The sequence below is a fragment of the Xiphophorus couchianus genome, chromosome 8, assembly GCF_001444195.1.
Source record: "Xiphophorus couchianus chromosome 8, X_couchianus-1.0, whole genome shotgun sequence".
NCBI lineage: Eukaryota > Metazoa > Chordata > Actinopteri > Cyprinodontiformes > Poeciliidae > Xiphophorus > Xiphophorus couchianus.
The window spans coordinates 7,740,081-7,759,715 of NC_040235.1; the positions used below are offsets into that span (position 1 = coordinate 7,740,081).

At 40.6% G+C, this 19,635-nt stretch overlaps 1 protein-coding gene and 1 long non-coding RNA gene across 3 annotated transcripts in view; one reads left to right on the top strand and one right to left on the bottom strand.

The window, feature by feature from the left end:
• Window positions 1-8,089: 8,089 nt before the first annotated feature.
• gtf3c4 (general transcription factor IIIC, polypeptide 4) lies at window positions 8,090-15,648 on the bottom strand. 2 transcript variants are annotated; one of them, XM_028026352.1, is made up of 5 exons: window positions 15,299-15,648; window positions 12,493-14,208; window positions 11,098-11,228; window positions 10,593-10,681; window positions 8,090-8,264 (listed from the first exon to the last, which is right to left on the bottom strand). In XM_028026352.1, exons 1-5 carry the CDS (start codon window positions 15,611-15,613, stop codon window positions 8,200-8,202), a joined length of 2,316 nt encoding a protein of 771 aa, XP_027882153.1. In that variant the 5' UTR covers window positions 15,614-15,648; the 3' UTR covers window positions 8,090-8,199. The 2 variants fall into 2 exon arrangements, with proteins under 2 accessions (XP_027882153.1, XP_027882152.1); XM_028026351.1 differs by lacking the exon at window positions 8,090-8,264 and having other exon boundaries at window positions 9,954-10,681; window positions 15,299-15,613.
• The window catches only part of LOC114150127 (uncharacterized), a 30,996-nt gene continuing 26,890 nt past the window's right edge, over window positions 15,530-19,635 (top strand). Inside the window, exon 1 of the long non-coding RNA XR_003596675.1 lies at window positions 15,530-15,654. This is a non-coding gene — a long non-coding RNA (uncharacterized LOC114150127). The remainder of the gene's footprint in view (window positions 15,655-19,635) is intronic.

Consider the following 19,635-nt stretch of genomic DNA (forward strand, 5'->3'; position numbering starts at 1 on the left):
TCACACAACGATAACCTTAGTAAGTACAAAATAGACTTGAATTGAAAACTAATTGCCACCTAAACCTTCTTGTGGCCCACTTCTTTCATAGAGTTGTTTAAATATTGTAACACTGGAGGGTTGTCCAGCATGGATAGCCTGTTGTAAAAGGGGCAAGTTATAAAAAATTCACTTTCTGCACATTTTTGTGCTTCCATTTGGGTTTCCACTGCTTCTAAAAACAATCCTTTACCTTAAAAACAACCAACCAACCAGCTGTTTTCTGGCAATAATTTTATTAACTTGTTAAAATGAGCCAAAAACCTGGAATGTGACGTCACAAATCAGCATGCGCTGACCCTTCACCTAGTAACCCCAGAGGAACTCTGCCCGTTACCTGGCAACCCCAGCGGAACTCTGCCCGTTACCTGGCAACCCCAGAGGAACTCTGCCCGTTACCTGGCAACCCAAGCTGAGCTCCAGCATGTTTGGTAAGCTGGTTTTACTGCTCTGTGCACTGTACAATGGTTGCTAGAAAAGACAAGCGTTTTGTTGTTGACTTACCATCCAGAAAACACCTACTATATACTGGTTGGTTGTGCAGGAGGTTTCATTTCTGCTTTTCAAAGCAAATGCACGGTTGTATAATTGCACATCTGTTTTCATGTGAGTGTAAACGTTGAATTAATGGAGGCACGGCCAGCAGTGGCTTATTGGGATTTAAAGTGACAAGATGCCCTAAAACAGCTCAAAATGGCAGAACTGAGCAGTCTAAAATTTCATCTAAGAATAATTTTGTGCAAAAAAAATTGTGATTAATATGTTTTATGTAGCTCATTGAGCCATCCTAACTTGTTTAAGGAAGCATAGTCGGTTACCTCAATTGGTTTGAACTCTGAACTTTGATTAGGCCACTTTGCAAAAATTTTTTAAACATAATTTTCCTGCTGCTTAACCCAATGTGTGTCAGTCAGTGGTAGGCTGACTGAAGTCAACCACTATTATTTGCTAATAGCAGAGCTACTTTTTATTTAGTCAATCGGCCAATTGACAGGCGGATTGGCGCAGCGTCTGCTGTCAAGCGGGCGCTGTAACGGTCCGTCGTGGTGAAGAGAGAGCTGAGCCAAAAAGCGAAGCTCTCAATTTACCGGTCGATCTACGTTCCCACCCTCATCTATGGTCATGAGCTTTGGGTCATGACCGAAAGAACGAGATCGCGAATACAAGCGGCCGAAATGGGTTTTCTCCGTAGGGTGGCTGGGCTCTCCCTTAGAGATGGGGTGAGAAGCTCAGTCATCCGGGAGGGACTCAGAGTAGAGCCGCTGCTCCTTCACATCGAGAGGAGCCAGTTGAGGTGGCTTGGGCATCTGGTCAGGATGCCTCCTGGACGCCTCCCTGGTGAGGTGTTCCGGGCACGTCCCACCGGGAGGAGGCCCCGGGGAAGACCCAGGACACGCTGGAGGGACTATGTCTCTCAGCTGGCCTGGGAACGCCTCGGGATTCCCCCGGAGGAGCTGGAAGAAGTGGCCGGGGAGAGGGAAGTCTGGGCCTCCCTTCTGAAGCTGCTACCCCCGCGACCCGACCCCGGATAAGTGGGAGAAAATGGATGGATGGATGGATGGATTTTGAAAACGTTAGCATAAAGAAACCTAGCTTTGCCCTGAATCGATTTTTCTGGATGAGTCCTGTAGCGCTAATTTACTTGGCTGCTTTGTAAACTTTGGGTTGAATAAAGTTCAAAAGTTTTGTTGTTTGATTCAACAGTTATAAAACTGAAACCATGAGTAAAAGTTTGTACCAATGAATCACTTCCTGAAGTGCAAACGGTAGCGGTTGGTGTGCAATAACAGAATTGAACCTGTTCGGGACATTAACACAGGGCAGGTATGAACAACGCAGAAGTTAGCACGTTAGCATTAGCTTTTACTAAATATTGTGTTAGCATAGAACTTTAGCTTTAACAGAACCAATGTTTACAATTAGCACTTTAGCACCAGTGGAACTAATGCTTGTGATTAGCGCTGTAGCATTTAGTGAAAATAATATTTGTGATTGTCACTTTAGGATTAGCACAGCTAACTTCTTATGGATTCAATAGAAAATCAGTGGAAAGAACTTAAGTTCAGAGTGCATAGAAGACGAGACCGTCCAGATTTGAAGACTTCGTGTGGAAGAAGAGCTCTAAATCTCTCAGGAGTGATTCATGTGACTAGTTTATACATACAGACAATGTCCTGAAGTTATCTCTGCATAGAAACGGCTGGATTTCCTTATATGTGTGGATTAAAAGCATACTAGGTTCTGTGTTTCTTAAATATGTGAACTGTGAGATGTAGTTTTTGCACAGAGGAAACACAGTTGGAGGAAAGATCCTCAAGATCATGTCTAATTTTGATCATCAGCTGAAATCACAAGACAAAACAGAAAAAGAAAAGTCCTGCATGATGAAATCCCTCTTGGAAAAGGCAGCAGGTCTGTAATAGCCTTCCTCCCTTTGGCAGATAAATGTCATCCCAACCTGCTATTATATTGCATAATGCACTTTTAAGGGAATTTTACACCGCCTGTGATAGATGCTGTGAAATATGAGGTGTGAGAATGTGACACCCTCTGATCTCTGAGAGACAAGATATTAAAGGAACCCCCCTTTTTCTTCAGCTGAAATCTGAAAAATAAAAAAAAAGCCGCTGAGAGCCCTTCAGCCATCAAAAGAAAGTTAAGCGCTGCAGATTCTTACCAGGGATTTTGAAAATGGAGCCACCTGAAGGCAATCTGTCTCCGCCGGAGCCCTGACTTGTCACCGTTAACAGAGAGCTGTCACTTTAGCGCGCCGGCGCTGATGGAGACAGACATCCGTCATCCGCTGCGTTTACGAAGGCGGCGTGAAGCCTTGCAGGCCCCTCAACCGCGTGTTCCACCTAAGATCTGCTGAAGCGCGCTCAAGCAGAGCCAGGAGGGCTTTTTTCATCACTTATCGCTGTCATCTGTGCATGAAATAAGTGTTTGAGTCCTGGGAAAAAAAGAGGAAAAACTGTCCATCAATCACACTGAAAGCAACAGACATGGAGGATATTCAACTCAGATGTAATTAAAATTATGTAGTATCATATAAAAGCAGCAAAATTCCTCATTTTTATCATTTATCTAAACCGTTTTATGGTTTAGCGTTTTCACCGAGTTTGATAGTTAAAGAGACGTTATTAATAGATTGTTTTGACTATTTTTAACTGACGTGCAAAATAAATGCAAATTGCAAATCAAGTGAAAGTCGGGTGAACTTTTGTTTACTCAATGGCTTCCACTAAATATTATTTAGTCTTTCTAGCATGTGGTTAATTTTAATTAATTTTGTGTTTATTCCACATATCTAAGATCAAATCATGAGACATAGATTATACATGTCCTTTGAACTATTGCTGACATATTTTTGGGGGCTCGTCCAGGATCTAAACCCACACCTGGACGGGCATTTAGTCTTTCATTTAAAATATTTGGAAATATTAATCAGTAACTTCTGTACACTACTTTTATTAATTCACATGCAAATTTCTCATTCATAGTGTGTAAAATATTAGAGTTGAATAGTAGCTTGTAAATGCTAACATTAGCATTCTCAGTTTGAAGTACTAAAATCTTTGTTGCGCTAACTCTAGAGCACTAATTATAAACGTTAGATTTGTTAACGCTAAAGTGCCATAGCAGCATAGCATTTAGTGGAAGCTAATGCCAAAGCACAAAAGTCAGCCATGTTTATATTCAACATGTACTGTACTTATATTTTTAATTTAGATAGTAACGAGGCGAGAGTTAATTCTAAGCATGTGACTTGTTTGCTGTTGCCATAGCAACTCCATAGCAACAGCCTACCAAGATGGCTGCAAGTTACAAAGTTCATGGAAGTGTGACGTCACATGACCTCTATGTATTGATACATTAGTTGAAGTGTGCCCACCATTGTAAATTAGTGGCTTGTTAACATATTTTAAACAAATTTACATACAGAGATGATAATTTTATATTTATAACAGATCCACAAGTGAACCTCAAGGCTTTTAATAGCAAATTAATTATATAAACATACACTTTTTTGTTACCTAATTAAGCCTAAATCATTTAGTGGAAAATGCAAGATTTTTCCCACAAGGAGTAACAACATTTTAGTCCCGCTTAGGTTTTTTTTAAGTTTAATCACAGGAAACAAATAAAACTGTTTAGAAGTGCAGCAGCTTCTAGTGGGATTAGTTTCTCTTTCAGTCCACACCGATGCTAACCATCAGAAAAGGTTAAACCAGGCGCACAAATAATGTAGCCTGGTTTAAATACACACACACACACACACTTAATTACAGCAGAACCGGAGGGCAGGAGTTGGTGGGCTGGGAGCATGTTGGAAATGAGCTTAATTAATGTAGCAGTAAAAAGCGTCCCTCCCTCTGTACGTCCGTTGTGCTGCTCAGTATTAGTTCCACCTCAGCGCCCCAAAGCCAGGAACAAATAGCGACTCTAATGATGGACAACGTCCCCCTCAGGACGGTCTCGGGTCACTGCTCCTCTCCTCCCGGGGGAACGAAAGGGTGTGTCGACCAGTTTGACAACCATGTTCACCCCATCAGCGCTGAAAGAGAGGAAGACAACCTCAAATACCGACTTCATTAGCACTGACAAGTTTGAAGGGGGGGATGCAGCTCAATTTAGACGACTTTAGAAAGAGGGGAAGGAATCCTCAGGGAGGGAACGAAGGGAGACAGACGGGTTGTTTCTGCACCGCCGTGATTATCGGAGTGTATTTCTGGGCTCAAACTTTACAGACAGACATGTTTGCAGCTGAGGGAATATGTGTTTTCCGTCTGGATGCTACTCAAATATAGTAACTGAAACAGAGGACGTGGAATCACAGGGTGAAATGATACCTGCGCCTGTGAGGAGAATAAAAGAGGAAATGTTTGAAGAAGCTCAGCAAAAGACAAGCAGACTGATTAAAACTTACATTTAATTGGTCGATTTTAGGATTTGCAAAAACAATCGGTAAAATGTAATGATCGTCCAAACCAAAAAAATATAAACCTGCAGATAAAATAAGTGACTAAAATGTTTCTTATTTTGCCACATCACAACCACAAACGAGATTTTGTGAAAATAAAAATCTGAAAAGTGCGGCATGCGTTTGTTTTCAGTCCCCTTTCACTTGAATAAAATCCAGTGCAGCCACTATCCTCCAGAAGTCACTTAATTAGTAAGTTTGGTAGTGTCAACACCAAAGTGTTTAAGCCATGTCTTAACTTGTTTCTCCAATAAAAATCATTCATCGATCTGCAATAGGATCGATTGGTGACTCGTAGGAGTTGTCACGGCGACGGAAAGCCGCCTCCGCCGTGTTTCAATTGAAATATACCGGAGCAACAACATGAACTGATCCCCTCAGGAGAATACAACGGGACATATCATGTTCAAATTTGAGTCTAAACAAAACAAAAGGAATATCACATGAAATTAAGGTGTGAAAAGGTGTCATGAATGTTTCATGTCTTCCAGCCACTGACATAAAGGATATAAATATTGCATGCAAAGAGAAGATTCGCCTGTTTGAAGTCTCGAGAGCAAAGGCGGTGGAGGAGAGGAAGAAGGGAGGGGGAGTCAGGTAATTACAAGTAGAGACGCTTTTTTGACGGATTATTATATTAAAGCAGGAGGAGGATGTAACCCTCGCTGGTCTCCACCTGAAGCGGCGACAGCAACAAAACAACCTGAGGAGCCGATGATTCCAGTCGACAAACAAACAGCGGAGCGATCCCACCTGACGGCCTGATTACAAAACCGTCAGGAGGCCTTCACGCGGCAAAAACACAAAGTCTCACCAGGTTATTTCCATCTGGTTTCTCCTGCAAATACATAGTACACTTGAAATGAGACTAAACTAACTTTCAAGGAATTTTTCAGCAAGATATGGGAGGTTATTGATGACAAAAGTACTTGTTTCATTGGCAGATTATTTCACTTACAGCAAAACATTTTTCCCAAGTTATAAGTGAAATAATCTGCCAATGAAACTAGAACATGTTCATCAATATTAAGGATTTATTGACTCAAAACAGGCCTCCTGTGTCTTGCTGAAAAGTTATTTGTAAGCTAGTTTTGTCGTATTTCAAGTGTACAAAGACATTTGCACTAGAAACTAGACCAAAATCCTGATATATTTTGTGTTTTTGCAGTGCAGAAATCACACTCTCCAGCTGTTCTGGACAAAAATACTTTCACGGGGCAACCGGTATTTTCCCCCAATGGTTTTCTTGAGTTAACAACTTAATTTCTTGTTTCTCGAATTAATTTCCTGATGGTTTTCTCAAGATAACGAGTTCATGTCACGTTTTCTTGAAATATGTTAATCTCCTGTTGGTTTTCTATCAGGTTAATGTCTCAAATGTTTTCTCAAAGTAACTAGTTAATCTCAAGAAACCAAACTTTGTTTTCTCAAGATAGTAAGATGATGGCCCAAAATCACATTTGACACATTTTTGTACTTTGAGCTTTTCTAAAAAAATGTCTTATTGTTTAAAAAAAAAACATCCAGAATGTTTTTTGGCATCTAGAAAATGAACCATTTCACAATTCTTCGCATTATTGCGTCACAAATCAGCAGGCACTGCCCGTTACCTAGCAACCCCAGCAGGGTTCCATTTGTTACCTGGCAACGCCATGAGTTCTGCTCGTTACCTAGCAACGTAAGCTAAATTTCAGCACGTTTGGTTGGCTGGTTTTACCACGGTATGCGCTGTACAATGGCTGCTGGAAAAGACAAGTGTTTTGTTGTTGACTGAACATTCAGAAACCACTTGCTGCATTCCTGTTGGTTGTTCATAAGCCTCCACTTCTGTTTTTCAAAGATGTACGGTTGTATAGGAGCGCATCTATTTGCAGCCATTTTCATGTGCAAGTGTAAACGTTGAGCTGGGGGCGTGGCCAGCAGCAGCTAATTTGAATTTAAAGTGACAAGACGCAGTAAAACAGGCAGAACTGACCAGTCAAAGAATGATTTTGTGCAAAAACATTAATGAATATAGAAAGAAGCTTCTATACCTTACTAAAAAGTTTCTTGTAAGGTAGTTTTGTCTTATTTCAACTGTATTAAGATATTTGAATTAAATTCTAGACCAAAACTACTTTATAAGCTGCGTTTTCTCAGTGTTTTATCAAACGAAATCCCAGTAAAATCCATCGTCCCGTTCTTCTGATCACCGGTTGTAGCCCCGTCCAAACGGCGATAAAGGGTTAATCGTATTGAACAATACGCTCTGTGACCCGACTCCCCTCCTTGATTAGTATTAGAATCACATCTGGCTCCATGTTCTGTCCCTCATTACGGCTGAATCTCATTACGGGCGGCGTCCCCACGGGAGAGGACGCGCCGCGTTTTTAACCGCACTTTCCCCTTTTCTTCCTGCTCGTCTCGTCCGCCTCGCCGCTCCGTCTCTTCTGCGTTCACATTAGCGGAAGTCCTCATCTGAGGGAATGACTGAGCGCCAGCACTTCTCCTCCTCCTCCACCCAAAGCCGCAAAATTGTTTTACAGTGCCAATTAAAGAAGGTATGCCAAGCTTCTTCTTTTTTTTATAGAGTATATATTATTCACACCGTATTATTTGTTACGCTCAAACAAAAAGAAAAGAGAAATACTAAAATAGGACTTGGAGAGCAAGTTCCACTAACTCGCAATAAAAACTGCACCAAAGGTTTAGAAACACAGTCAACACGAGGAAAATGAGGGAGCTTATTTATGGTGCCCCTGAAGTCCAACTGATATAATAAAGACTTCCACATATAACTGCATTTTAAACTTCCATCCATCCATCCATTTTCTGTTCACCCTTGTCCCTAATGGGGTCGGGAGGGTTGCTGGTGCCCATCTCCAGCTACGTTCCGGGCGAGAGGCGGGGTACACCCTGGACAGGTCGCCAGTCTGTCGCAGGGCGCATTTTAAACTTTCCTACTGCAAACACGGCGCCTGCATGGGGGAATTAATATGAAGGAGGAAAATAATAAAAAGAGCTGCAAAGTTGGAGGTAAAACATTCATTTAAAGCAGCAGATTCTCAAGGAAATAACCAAACCAACAACTAATAAAGGGTCTTTTTTTATTATATCAACTAATAAAATAAATTATATGTATCAAAAATAAAGACTTTAAAGCAGTAATTTTGAGTAAACTTGAGGTGTGAAGGTTCGTTTCAGATCATGGGTGAGTCGCAGAGCAGGCAGGGCGCCTTCAGCAGTTTCTTTATCCACTCCGGATCTGAAGCAAAAACACAAGAAATTATTACAGGAAACCGTAAAACAGGAAGTTTGTCCACCAAACGGAGCAATAAAACTGTTAACTGAAGTCACAGATAAATATTTCACACATTTTAAACATAAAATCTGACAACTTTACAGGTTTAAAGCATAAAATGATTGGAATCTGATATGAAGTGCACATTTAAAAAAAACAAAAAATTATTTATGAACAAAGATGGCCGCTCCAAACAACGTGAATTATTCCACAGTAAGAAACATTTTATATTTTAAGAGTTGATGAGTACTGCAAAAAAACAAAAACCAGATTATTTCACTGGTATTTTTCAAGATTTTAGGTATTATTTCCTTAAAACAAGCTCCTATCTCTCACTGAAGAGTTACTTATAAGTTAGTTTTCTTTTATTTACTAAGATATTTGCACTAGAAACCAAATGAAAATATTTTTATATATACTCTGTTTCCAATTTAAACCAGTGGTGTTCAATTTCTAATTGATTTTTGGTTATTTATCAATTAAAATTGCAAACACAGTTTAAATTTGTTATTTCTACCCATTTGACAATGACCTAAAACACATAACAAGGCCCTAAAGTTTGGCTGGTTGATGTTTTACATGTAACATGAACAGGATGTGGCTCATTCTTACTTTATTCGGCCAAAAACTTGGTTGATAAAAGATAAAAACATTCTCTTTTAAATCACAAGTCTGATATTCTTATTTCTAATAACTGCACTGTTTCCTTGTACAATATATTATTTGATGCTGCTGTTACACTTAAATTTCCCCTTTGCGGCAAATAAAAGATGTTTTTTAATTTGCCTCCTGTCAGTGAAAATTGCAGGGATGGAGGAAAAAATAATTAAAAATATATTACTGGAAGAGCAAACATGTAGTTTAAGATGCTGAATTAAGATCAGAGTTCTTTAATTTATTCCCAAAAACGAAACAAGTATTTTAAAAATAAAAATATTGGCTTTCTGCAAATGAAGATCTGAAGAGAAAACTTAAAGTTATCAACATTTTGCAATTTTTTCCATCAAAAATATTTAGTTACCTAAATATTTCAATTCAAAAATACTTTATTGTTCCCAAATTTAAATTAAATGCTGTAGCTCAATTTAATTCAGAATTTTTCAAAGAGTTATTGAAGATAGTGATAGAAGGATCTCCTGTAACTGTCTGTGCTACAGCGCATTAGAAGAGCCCTCTGACTGAAGACAGTTTTTCAGATTTTCAAACTAAAACTTTCATATCGAACAAAGAGAACCCGAGTAGAAACAAAATGTTTTTAAATAATTATTTTATTTAGCTACCGTACCTAGCTAATATGCTAACTGACGCGCTATAAGCTAGCAGCCAATCCAAGAACGGCGTTTATTTCCTCGATGCTGATTGGCTGAAACCCCGAGTGCGAAGACAAGTAAAACTGTAGGTGTTAGCTTCTTTGGTAGCGCCAAGATGGCTTCCACTGCACATATTAAGATACATTTAGTGTTTATAATGTTAAAATAAGAAGTAATAAGTGTTTTATTGCACTACCTGCATAAATTATTGCTAAAAAACAATTTGAAATATTTTTCTTTAGGACATGAGTCACATAAAGACTAAAATGCAACAGTAACTGCATTTAATCATATTTTTTATATTTATTTATACATCTCAAATAGTGAAGAAAATAGTAAAACTAACACTATATGGACAGTTGGGGGGGATTTTAAATATTATTTGGAATTTATCATGACAACAATCAATCAAAATCTCATCATACATTTTACTGTATATTTGGGATTTATACTGTTAAAATACGAAGTAGTAAGTGTTTTAATGCGTTTTATCTGTATTTCATCATATCAAATTATTGTTAAAAAATTAATAATATTTTGTAATATGCTTCTTTAGGACACAATAATCATATTTTCTTATTAATTGATACTCGAATTGATCAAGCAGTGGAGAAAAATAGTAAAAGTAACAATATGGACAGTTTTGGGGAGTTTTAAACATTATTGACTGGAAGTAATCTTGACAACAATTAATCAGAATCTTCTAAAGATAAGAAATTTATCACAAAAGATGATAAACGACACAATAAATGTTTAAAAAATGTGGCTAAATTAAACTAAATTAAAGAAAAAAGGGACGCAGAAACGGAGCAAATGAGGCTGATTTCTAAAGCGGTCGCTGGTTATTAGGTATTAACTCCTCAAGCGGGTGGAAACCCGACATGCCAGGCGTGGATCTGAGCGCCGGCGCGGGGCGAAGGCTGTCGCTGAGGGTGACAAGCCTGCGAAACGGAGGAGGAGGAGGATGGAAAGTGGCGCTTACCCTCAGGCTCTGGCAGTCTGGCAATGCAATCCTGCAGGAGGCAGCGTCTGAACGTCAGCGTCTGGCAGGCCTGGTATGACAACACGCACCTGGAGGAGAGCGCCACAAATACATGAGGAAGGGACAGCGACACGCACACACACACACACACAGAGAGAGAGAGAGAAAGAAAACAAAAAAGAAAGTTTGGAGGATGTGCGAGTGACGGGCGAGGAGATGGGATGGCGTGCCCAGCAGAGGCGCCATGTGCTAGCAGGAGGAACGGCTGACGGATGATATTTATGAGGAGATGAGAGCGACGCTTGAGTAAATATCAAAAGGTGGGCAGCTTGATTACCGCTCTCCGAGGATAAATAAACTGTCAGAGGAAGAATTTGGCATTAAGATTCGGTTTGTGTCCTAACTGTCAGGCTCCCGGAGCAGCAGCAGCAGCAGCAGCGCCCACGCGTCCCTCTGAAGGAAGGGGAAATGAAACCGTTATTTTTTTAAAGACCGTCGTTCGGACCTGAGCCACACGTGTCCGTTTTCGCAGGCGGCTTGTTTGCAGTCGGTGAAGGGCAGCGGGGCTTGACAGAGGCTGCAGCGCTCCGGGAACGTCTGCTTGTTGAGCTTCTTCCGGATGTGGCCGATCAGAACCTGGAGGAGCCAAAAACCCGGCAGAGTTTATCAGAACCGCAGCTCAGGTTCACGAGTTCCTGAAGCTCTGATAGCACTGATACAAAACAAAAACATAATAAAGATAAATTCATATATTTCAGACATTTCACCAACAAAACATAATAATAGTAAAACTCCCATGATTATTATTTTTAAATGGAACAGAAAAAATATTTTGTTTTTTATTTTTTGCTAACAAAATTCTAATTAGTGTGTGTTAATGTTCTAGGACAATAAAGTTATAATATTATGAAAATAAAGTTGAGTTTTTTAACTCAAAATAATACAAGAATGAATTCATAATTGTACAAAAAGTCGTAACATTACCAGAATAAAGTCATAATACTGAGAATAAAGTTGTACAATAATAAACTCAAAAATATGATATGAGAAATAAAAAATTACCAGAATAAAGTTGTAATACGAGAATAAATTCGTAGCAACAATAAAGTTGAAATTAGTTCATTGTCATCCAATAATAATAATAAAGATTAAAAAAGTTTCTATTTATACAATAATAAGCTGATTATAGTGATGATTGAAAAATAGATTTTAAGATAAAAATTTATTCATATTTTCTGCCTAAAAATTATATTGGATTAATTTTTTTCCCTGAGGTCGTTGTAGCGCCCCCTGCTGGCTCCCCACTTTGAAAAGCACTGAACCAGAAAGCCAATGAAGAATTTAAAGGGGCAGTGTCACATATTTTCCAGACACATTTTATCGCACAATCAAGTAACTACGTTACCTACAGTCGTAATAAAATGGGTATTTTTATCACATTTCATTTATAAATTAAATAAATTTAATGCTTTTAAATCGGATCTCTGTCTCTTTAAGAAACTCCTGCTCTTTCTGAAGCTCCGTCTTCAGGAAGTCATCCCAACATGGCTCCTCTATTAACCCTTTAACAACAATTTTACCAGTGTTGCTCAGCGTTCCACCAGGTGTTTGCTAATTGCTTCTGGCTAGTCTGAAGGAGCTGAGTGGGGGAGGAGCTACGCCTTGAAGGCGGGGCCAGGCCCACCCAGACGTTTTGCACTGCTAAATGGTTGCCATGGAGATTAAAAGATTTTTTTTTTTCAATCAAGGAAACACTCTAGTTCCGTTTTTGACGACAGAATAACATTATAAAAAAAATATTTAAAGTTCACATTTACATAAGAAAACCCTTTTAGCGACTTGTTAATCACTGAAAATATTCCTATCAGTGCAAAAATGAGCATTAAAAACAAGTGCGTACCTCTGAATCTTTGTCGTTGGGATCCCTGGACAGGTAGTCCATCAGGCCGCAGGTGGGGATGCAGATGTTCTGAGGCACCCAGGTGTTGAGATACACGACGCCCAAAACCTTCTTCATGTGATCCCTCATCAGATGCGTCTCAGCCGCTTCCATCAGAGTCTGAATCTCGGTCCTTCGGGCCTCTGCTTCCCCTTCAACTCCACCAGCCTCGCCTTCCACCCCCTCAACAGCCTCTTCCTCGTCCTCTTCCTCATCTTGTACCAACACCTTGACCGCCGTCCGCCTGGGTTTCCATTTGTTCTCTGTGCGCGGCACCTGCAGGGTCAGGTGAAGAACGCGCGCCAAAAAGAGCTTGATGCGCCACAAGTACGGCGAGTCCACTTCCTGGAGTTTGCGGTCGAGCTCCTCCTGGAGCGACGCAGGGACGCGTTTGGTTTTCAGGACCTGCCACTTCACCAGGTCGAGCAAGTCCGCCGTTTTGAACAGGTTCTGCTCAGGGGACTTGAGCAGGAGCGATGCAGCCGCTTCAGGAGTTTTCAGCGTCAGGAAGTGGATCTGGAAGTTCTTGTGGATAGGGTGGAAGCTACTGACAATCCCCGCGGTGCTGACCAGAGCAAAGTATGTGCCGTTGTGGCTAATGGCAATCCCGTGTATCCGCCGTCCCGTAAGGGTCTCTGGCTGAACCAAGTCCTCTACTTTGAAGATAACGGAGCTCTCCGTGAACGTCGGCGTCAGTTTTTTGATCCAACCGTCCATGGAGCAGGAGTAGACCGCGACTTCATGCTGACTGACCGCCAAGGAGACGACAGGCAGCGAGTTGAGTCCCGTTATGTGGGAATTGTGAATGTTGAGTCCGTCTGGTGAAACCATCAGCAAACACCAGAAGATGTAGCAACCCCTTGAGGCGACGATGAGGCTGCAGCTGGTTTTATGGATCGGGTGGATCACCGGGAAGCACCGGATGTTTTCCACTGCGATCTCGTCGCACTCCTTCCACAGGATGACGGGGAGCCGGAGCGTGCAGTAGCCCTTCACTTTCGACAGGCTGACCGGCATGATCTCGACGGGTCCAACCTCGCTGCCGACGATTAGCCCTCCCATCCGCTGATTGCCGTTCTCGTACTCCCACCACGCCAAGTCGCTGGGTCTGCTCACGCCGGACTCGATGAGGTCGTAGAAGACAACGTCGTCGCCGTCCGCGAACGGCAGCACGAACTTCCACAAAACGAGGTCGCCGTTTTCCATCAGGACGGCGAGGAGAACCATCTCTTCATCCATGCAGCTGTTGTCTGCCTGGACCTTTTTGATGGTATAAATGCTCGACCACTCCATCTTTAAAGGGGTCTGCATGCGGAACCGCCGCTGCAGCTCGGCGAGGTCCAACAGGTCCGCCTGCGGGGGGTTGCTATCCTTCTTGGCGTAGCCTCGCTCCTTTAGCCGCTCGCCGTAATTCTCGCTAAGATCGGCCAGCAGTTTCCACTCCAGGTGGCCGCGGCTGCTGTGAACGGTGAGTCGGTTATCGAGCGTTAGGCAGGCGAGGAGGCAGCGGCCGCAGGAGTCGCAGCCCAGCGGAGACCAGCTGGCGAACTTCATCCCACTGTGAACCCCGACTGATGGGTTGATCACCGTGTCCGCCAGAAAGACCTGCCGCACAGTCGGGTCCGGATCCAACGAGAACTTCTTTACAGCACGCGACAGCTCATCTGGCGGTCCGACCTTACGATCAAAACAACCAAACGACCACAGTTAAATACTGCTAGATGTACCAGGAAGTTAATGTCCAAATTTTCTTTATCAGCAAATTTTACTTTTACTCTTAAACAGTTTGGAAAGTTACACTGTAAAAAATGAACATTAATAATTTGGTTTATTTAGTTGTTGCAGAGAAAAATGTGGGTGTTTATTTTTTAAAGTCATATTTTCACCATGTTATACCTACATTTATAAAGACGAGAGTTAAAGGCACAACATTTAGTCAAAGTTCGCATTTAGTTTCCAAATTAAATATGTTGCTGACTAAATATTTATTTACTGAACTATGCAATTCATTTTCAAGCTAAATATTTGCTTTCCAAACTAAATATATAATTTAATAACTAAATATTTAGCATGTTAGCACAGAATACTACTATTTAGTTAGTATTTAGTTCTAAGTAAATACTAAATAATATGGTTTTTAGTTAGTATACAGCATTTAGTTAGTATTTGTTTTACTAACTAATTATTTAGCTTTTTGCTACATATTTAGTTTGAAATATTAAGTTTATTCTAGCAAATATTAAACTTTTGAAAATGAGAGATTTCTTCTGCTGATTTTTAGAATATTTCTGGGACTAATATCAACATTTCTGGGCTTTTTTTTAAAGTAAATTTTAAACTTTTCAAACTCAGAAATTTTCTACTTTTTTCAAGGAAATTAACTTCTGAGATTCATCTAAATATTTCAGAGTTATTTTGTAGCAAATCTTTCACTTTTTGAACTCAGTAGTGTCTTTGATTGTTTTTTATCTAGAAAATTTTTGAGATTAATCTAAAAATTTTAGTTTTTTGTTTTGTTTTGGACGGAAATTGACTCTTTTTGTTGTTCTTTACAATAAACAGAAACTAACTGTATCACTGCGAAATGTGACAGAATATGTTGAAATTAAATCAAGCAGCCAGAATCACAAAGGACGTATGGAAATATATGAATATGTTGTTTTTTTACGTCCTAAAGCAACAACTTTATTTTTTGCTGTTTTGTTTTGGTCATTTCTCTCATCGAACTGCAGCTTCTGGTTCAAACAGCTGAATATTTTTTATTCACCTGCAGCTTGTGGGTCTGGGTCGGGACAGGGATGGAGGTTCGGTTGAGGCTCAGGTCCAGTCTGCTGCTGTGGATGTCGTAGAGCAGCTCCAGCACGGACAGGGAGCTGGAGGTGCACACGGACAGCCGGTGATCCGGAGACCAGCGGAGCGGCTGCGGCCCGCTCACCGGGGACAGCAGCGGCACCACCGGGTCGCGTCGAACCGGCACGTCCCGCAGCGTGGGCGGCGCATCATCCCCGTCTAAAGGCTCCGTCTTTATCGCAACGTTTCCAGACTCCGGGGTAGCACAGGCAGGCGGACTGGCGGCCGCCATCTTTACCAGGAAGCGGAAGTGACGTCGTCATAAACGGGCGGGTAAGCGGAAACTACTAGTAAAATATTTATAAACACTTTTTTTTTTCTCCAAATAAGTATTTTGTATGCAACAACAGAAATTTATGTAGCAAAAGCATATTTTGGTATATTTTGATAAGTGATTTAAAAATGAGGATTGTACGGATTTTAGCTACATTTAGCTTCTCAATCAGCCAAGCAATACTCTGTTATTCAGCAGTACAGTTCAATTCAATGTTTTATTTATTTAAATTATCTAATCATTTAAATAAACTAAACTATTGCTTTATTTATAAAGTAATAAGTAATGAAAATAAACACAATACCCCGATAGATAATCGAAACAACATTATAGTAATTTACATACTTGAAAAGGAATGGGAAGAAGTACAAACTTATTTAGATCTACCCCTCCTCTGAGTCTTTATAATAATTTATTCATCTGCTTCTTTATTTTAAATTATACAACAATAAATTTAATAAGACTTAATCATTTTTGCTTCCTTAGTTTTTGTATGTAAATAACAGCAAATCCAATGAAAATTTACATTTTGATGTAACAACATTAGTATGTATGACCTCTATTATACAAATGTTCATCCTTTGACCTGTGTGCATCAATATACAAAATAATGGAGGAAAAGAAAGCAATATGTTGAGGCCACATTTCTATTAAACTTATTGGATGCACACATTAAAGGTTAACAGATATAGCGCGACCTTTATGGTCAACAATGTGTGTGTTTGCAGGAGAGCAGCTTTAATTGTTCGACAGCAGTTGTACCTGGCTATATAATATAAATAGGAATAAAACTTTCCACTAATGTCGAAAAAACACAATTTCCAATTTCAATGTATCCATTGAATAAGAAATGCAATTAAAATCACACATGAATAAGTTTGTTCATGTGATGAGACATTAAAAAACATCTTCAGTCTACTTCCTGTCATCTTCTTCTTTGTGGTTTGAGCCAATAGTAACATCCGATTGTTGATCACATGACTTTGACTCTTTTAAACTTTCCATTTTTCAAGAAAAGAACTTAATTTTTTTTCCCAAATTTTTAAAAAAAGCAACTTTTCAAATGCAGAAGTTTCCTCGTTTGTTTCTAGACAATTTCTGAGATGAATCTAAAAAAATTGAGATATTTCAAGCAAATTGTCTACTTTTGAAACTTCCTTGTTTTTAATCTGGAAAATGTATCAGATTAATCTGATAACTGCGAGAGAAAAAAAATTCCATTGCAGTTTTGCGAAATACGTTAATTTGGATACGGCCAAGAAACCACCTCATGCTAGTGCAAAAAAATTTTATTGAAAATTTTTTTATTTTTGTCTATTAAGCAAATTTATTTTCAAAATGTCAAATTGTTCAATTATATAATCGATGGAAACGCAGCTAATGAGAGCTGATTTCAGTACTTTGGCTGTAAGCCAGGCATTCTCGTCCAACATCAGCGTCTGACCTCATAAATGAGCTTCTGTAAGAATGGTAAAAACGTTAAGCGAAAGCCTTTCCAGTCGAGTTAAATGTGCTAAATGCACATTTCCAACAGCCTTGGTGACATATACTCTATGTTTTTATTTTATTTTAATCTTATTCATGTCATTCAGGTGTTTTCTTGAAGCTCTCACGAAGACTCTGCGTTAAGATGAGAATATCTTTTACTGTAATTAGATTAGAACAGATGAAACTTTAATGATCTCCATTGGGAAATTATGTCATCAGCGTGTCACATCCATTCAGCGTTAGCGGAGACGAACGCCGGAGCGGCGCTGTCACTCTGACAGCCGCGACATCAGTCATTTCATTTGTCCGAGCGCAGCCCCTTCTCGTCAGGAGAGATCATTAAATGTCATTAATTAGTAAGAAACTATCCGGTTCTCTGTTGCTGGCTGAGTCCATACGTCAGCTCGCTTTGTGGGACCGGTCAAAGGTCACGGCGCTGCAGAACGGAGTATCTGACGCAGACGGTGATTTGTTTAAGCCCCCTGTTCGCTGTAAACTCTCAGCAAGACGACAGGCAGAGTTATTTGTCACAAAACAAATCGCTACAAATCTGCGAGACAAACACGGAATCGCACACCCACCATGTTTTAATCCCTCCATTTTCTGTCTTTTGTTTCGATAATCGGAGTAAATAAATGAACGGCGTGTTTCATTCTTAATGAAGCGTGTCGTGGATGAATATTTCACACACCTGCTGCTGTGAGTGTCTGCAGTGGGTTTTGACTTGGGACCCGGTCCCAGCCCGGGGAAAAGTATGAATGTCGGATTAAACATTCATCAAATGCTGTCACAAAAACTTTATCCTCTGCTGTCAGCCGCACATGGAGATGGAAGAAGCCGGGTTTGAACCTCAGGATTGTGTGCTGGAGGAATTATTTAGGCTGGACTCGTGTCTGAAGGTGCATAGGTTATGTAGGGTGGGTTTATGGATATGGATGGGATCGGCTCGGGTCAATCCTCTGCACCTCTGAAGTCCAGCTGCTGTCTTGTTATTGCCTGCAGGATCCTCCTCAGCCTTTCAACCCTCAGCAGACCGCATCCTGCAGCCTGCCAGCGCCGGGCGTCAGGGCAGCCGCTTGCATGGATCTGGTGAGGAAGCCTGCTGGGACGTTTTGATGCATGGCTCACCATGCATGTTTTAATCATTCAGCCTTCCCAGCAGGAGGCGGCTGCTGCTGCACCGCGTTACAGAGTGCACACAATTACTGATATAATCATGGCGATGATAATGAAATGTATTTAGAGCGCGGTTCGCTCCGTTCCGGGAGACGCTAACAGGACATGGAGGAGCATCGGAGTTCGGGTTTCCTCTGGAGACCGGCGGCGCCCGGCGGGTCGCCGCGGCGGAAATTAGCTGTCGACTTAGCGCTCCTTCTGCGCCGCCGACTGCTAAGGCCTCACCTGACAGTTTCCCCTCAGTTGCTCTGCTCAGAATGAGGGAATCTGACACCTGAGTGCAGCTGGTCCCCTGCGCCGTCTTCACATCTAACAAAATTGGTGTCAAACGTAAAAGTTTTGTTTGTGCCGCCATCATTTTAAATAAATTAATAAACGTTTCCAGAGGTTATGAAAGGTCAACCGTCCCCAACCACCTTCTTCAAATTGGGCAAAACTGGTGTCAGTCAACTCAGCTACATTTGTGCTGCAAAATGTTTGGTTTGTGCTGCTTCTGCTTTGAAGGTATTAATAAAAGTTTAAAAGTCAAAAGGTTTCCAGACGTCACCACTAATATCTTCAAGGCCAAAGCAGCACAAACGAAAGTTTTTGCTGCACAGATGTAGTCGAGTTGTTTGACATCAAATTTGTTAGATTTTGTAAATGCGGCAGCTGGTTGACCTCTGATGACCTCTGACCTCCTTTTTATTAGCATCTTTAAAATAATAGCAGCACAAATGAAAATGTTTGCTGAACAAACGCATCACAAACGTTTGACGCCAATTTTATTTGATTTAAGTAACGTGAGGAGGCTGGTTGACCTTTTGACTTTTGAACTTTCATTAATACCTTCAAAGAAAAGCAGCACAAACAAAAGTTGTTGCAGCACAAACGTCGTCGAGTTGATTGACACCAATTCTGTCTGATTTGAAGAAGGTGGAGCTGATCTCAATGTGAGGTTTTTGTCAGCTAATGGATCTCTGTATGTTCCAGTTAAAGATGAATCAATCACTAAATTAGTTGATGAATATTTCAATAATCAATAAATTGCGATGACTTGTGATTAATCGTTTCAGCCCTAAACCTAACCTTGACTTTAAACAAGCATTTCTGTAAATTCTTCTTTGCTCAGTCAGATTGTTTTTCTAAATTTTCCACCAACATTTAAAGGAAATCTTTCCCACAGCATGATAGTTCCACCACCATGTGTCACTACAGGGTGCTGGGTTCAGGTTACGTCCAATAGATCGTAATTACTTCTCCTCTTCCTCTCTCTCCTTAACATGGTACATAAAGAGGGGTTCTGCCTTTTCCCCTTGATGTGGCCTGAGTGGGGA

Coding starts and splice junctions, on each gene's coding strand:
- gtf3c4 (XM_028026351.1), bottom strand. CDS start 15,613: ATGGCGGCCGCCAGTCCGCCTGCCTGTGCTACCCCGGAGTCTGGAAAC. Junction 11,229..12,492: donor CCAACGACAAAGATTCAGAG/GTACGCACTTGT, acceptor TGGCTCCTCCAG/GTTCTGATCGGCCACATCCG. Junction 10,682..11,097: donor AACGGACACGTGTGGCTCAG/GTCCGAACGACG, acceptor GCTCTCCTCCAG/GTGCGTGTTGTCATACCAGG.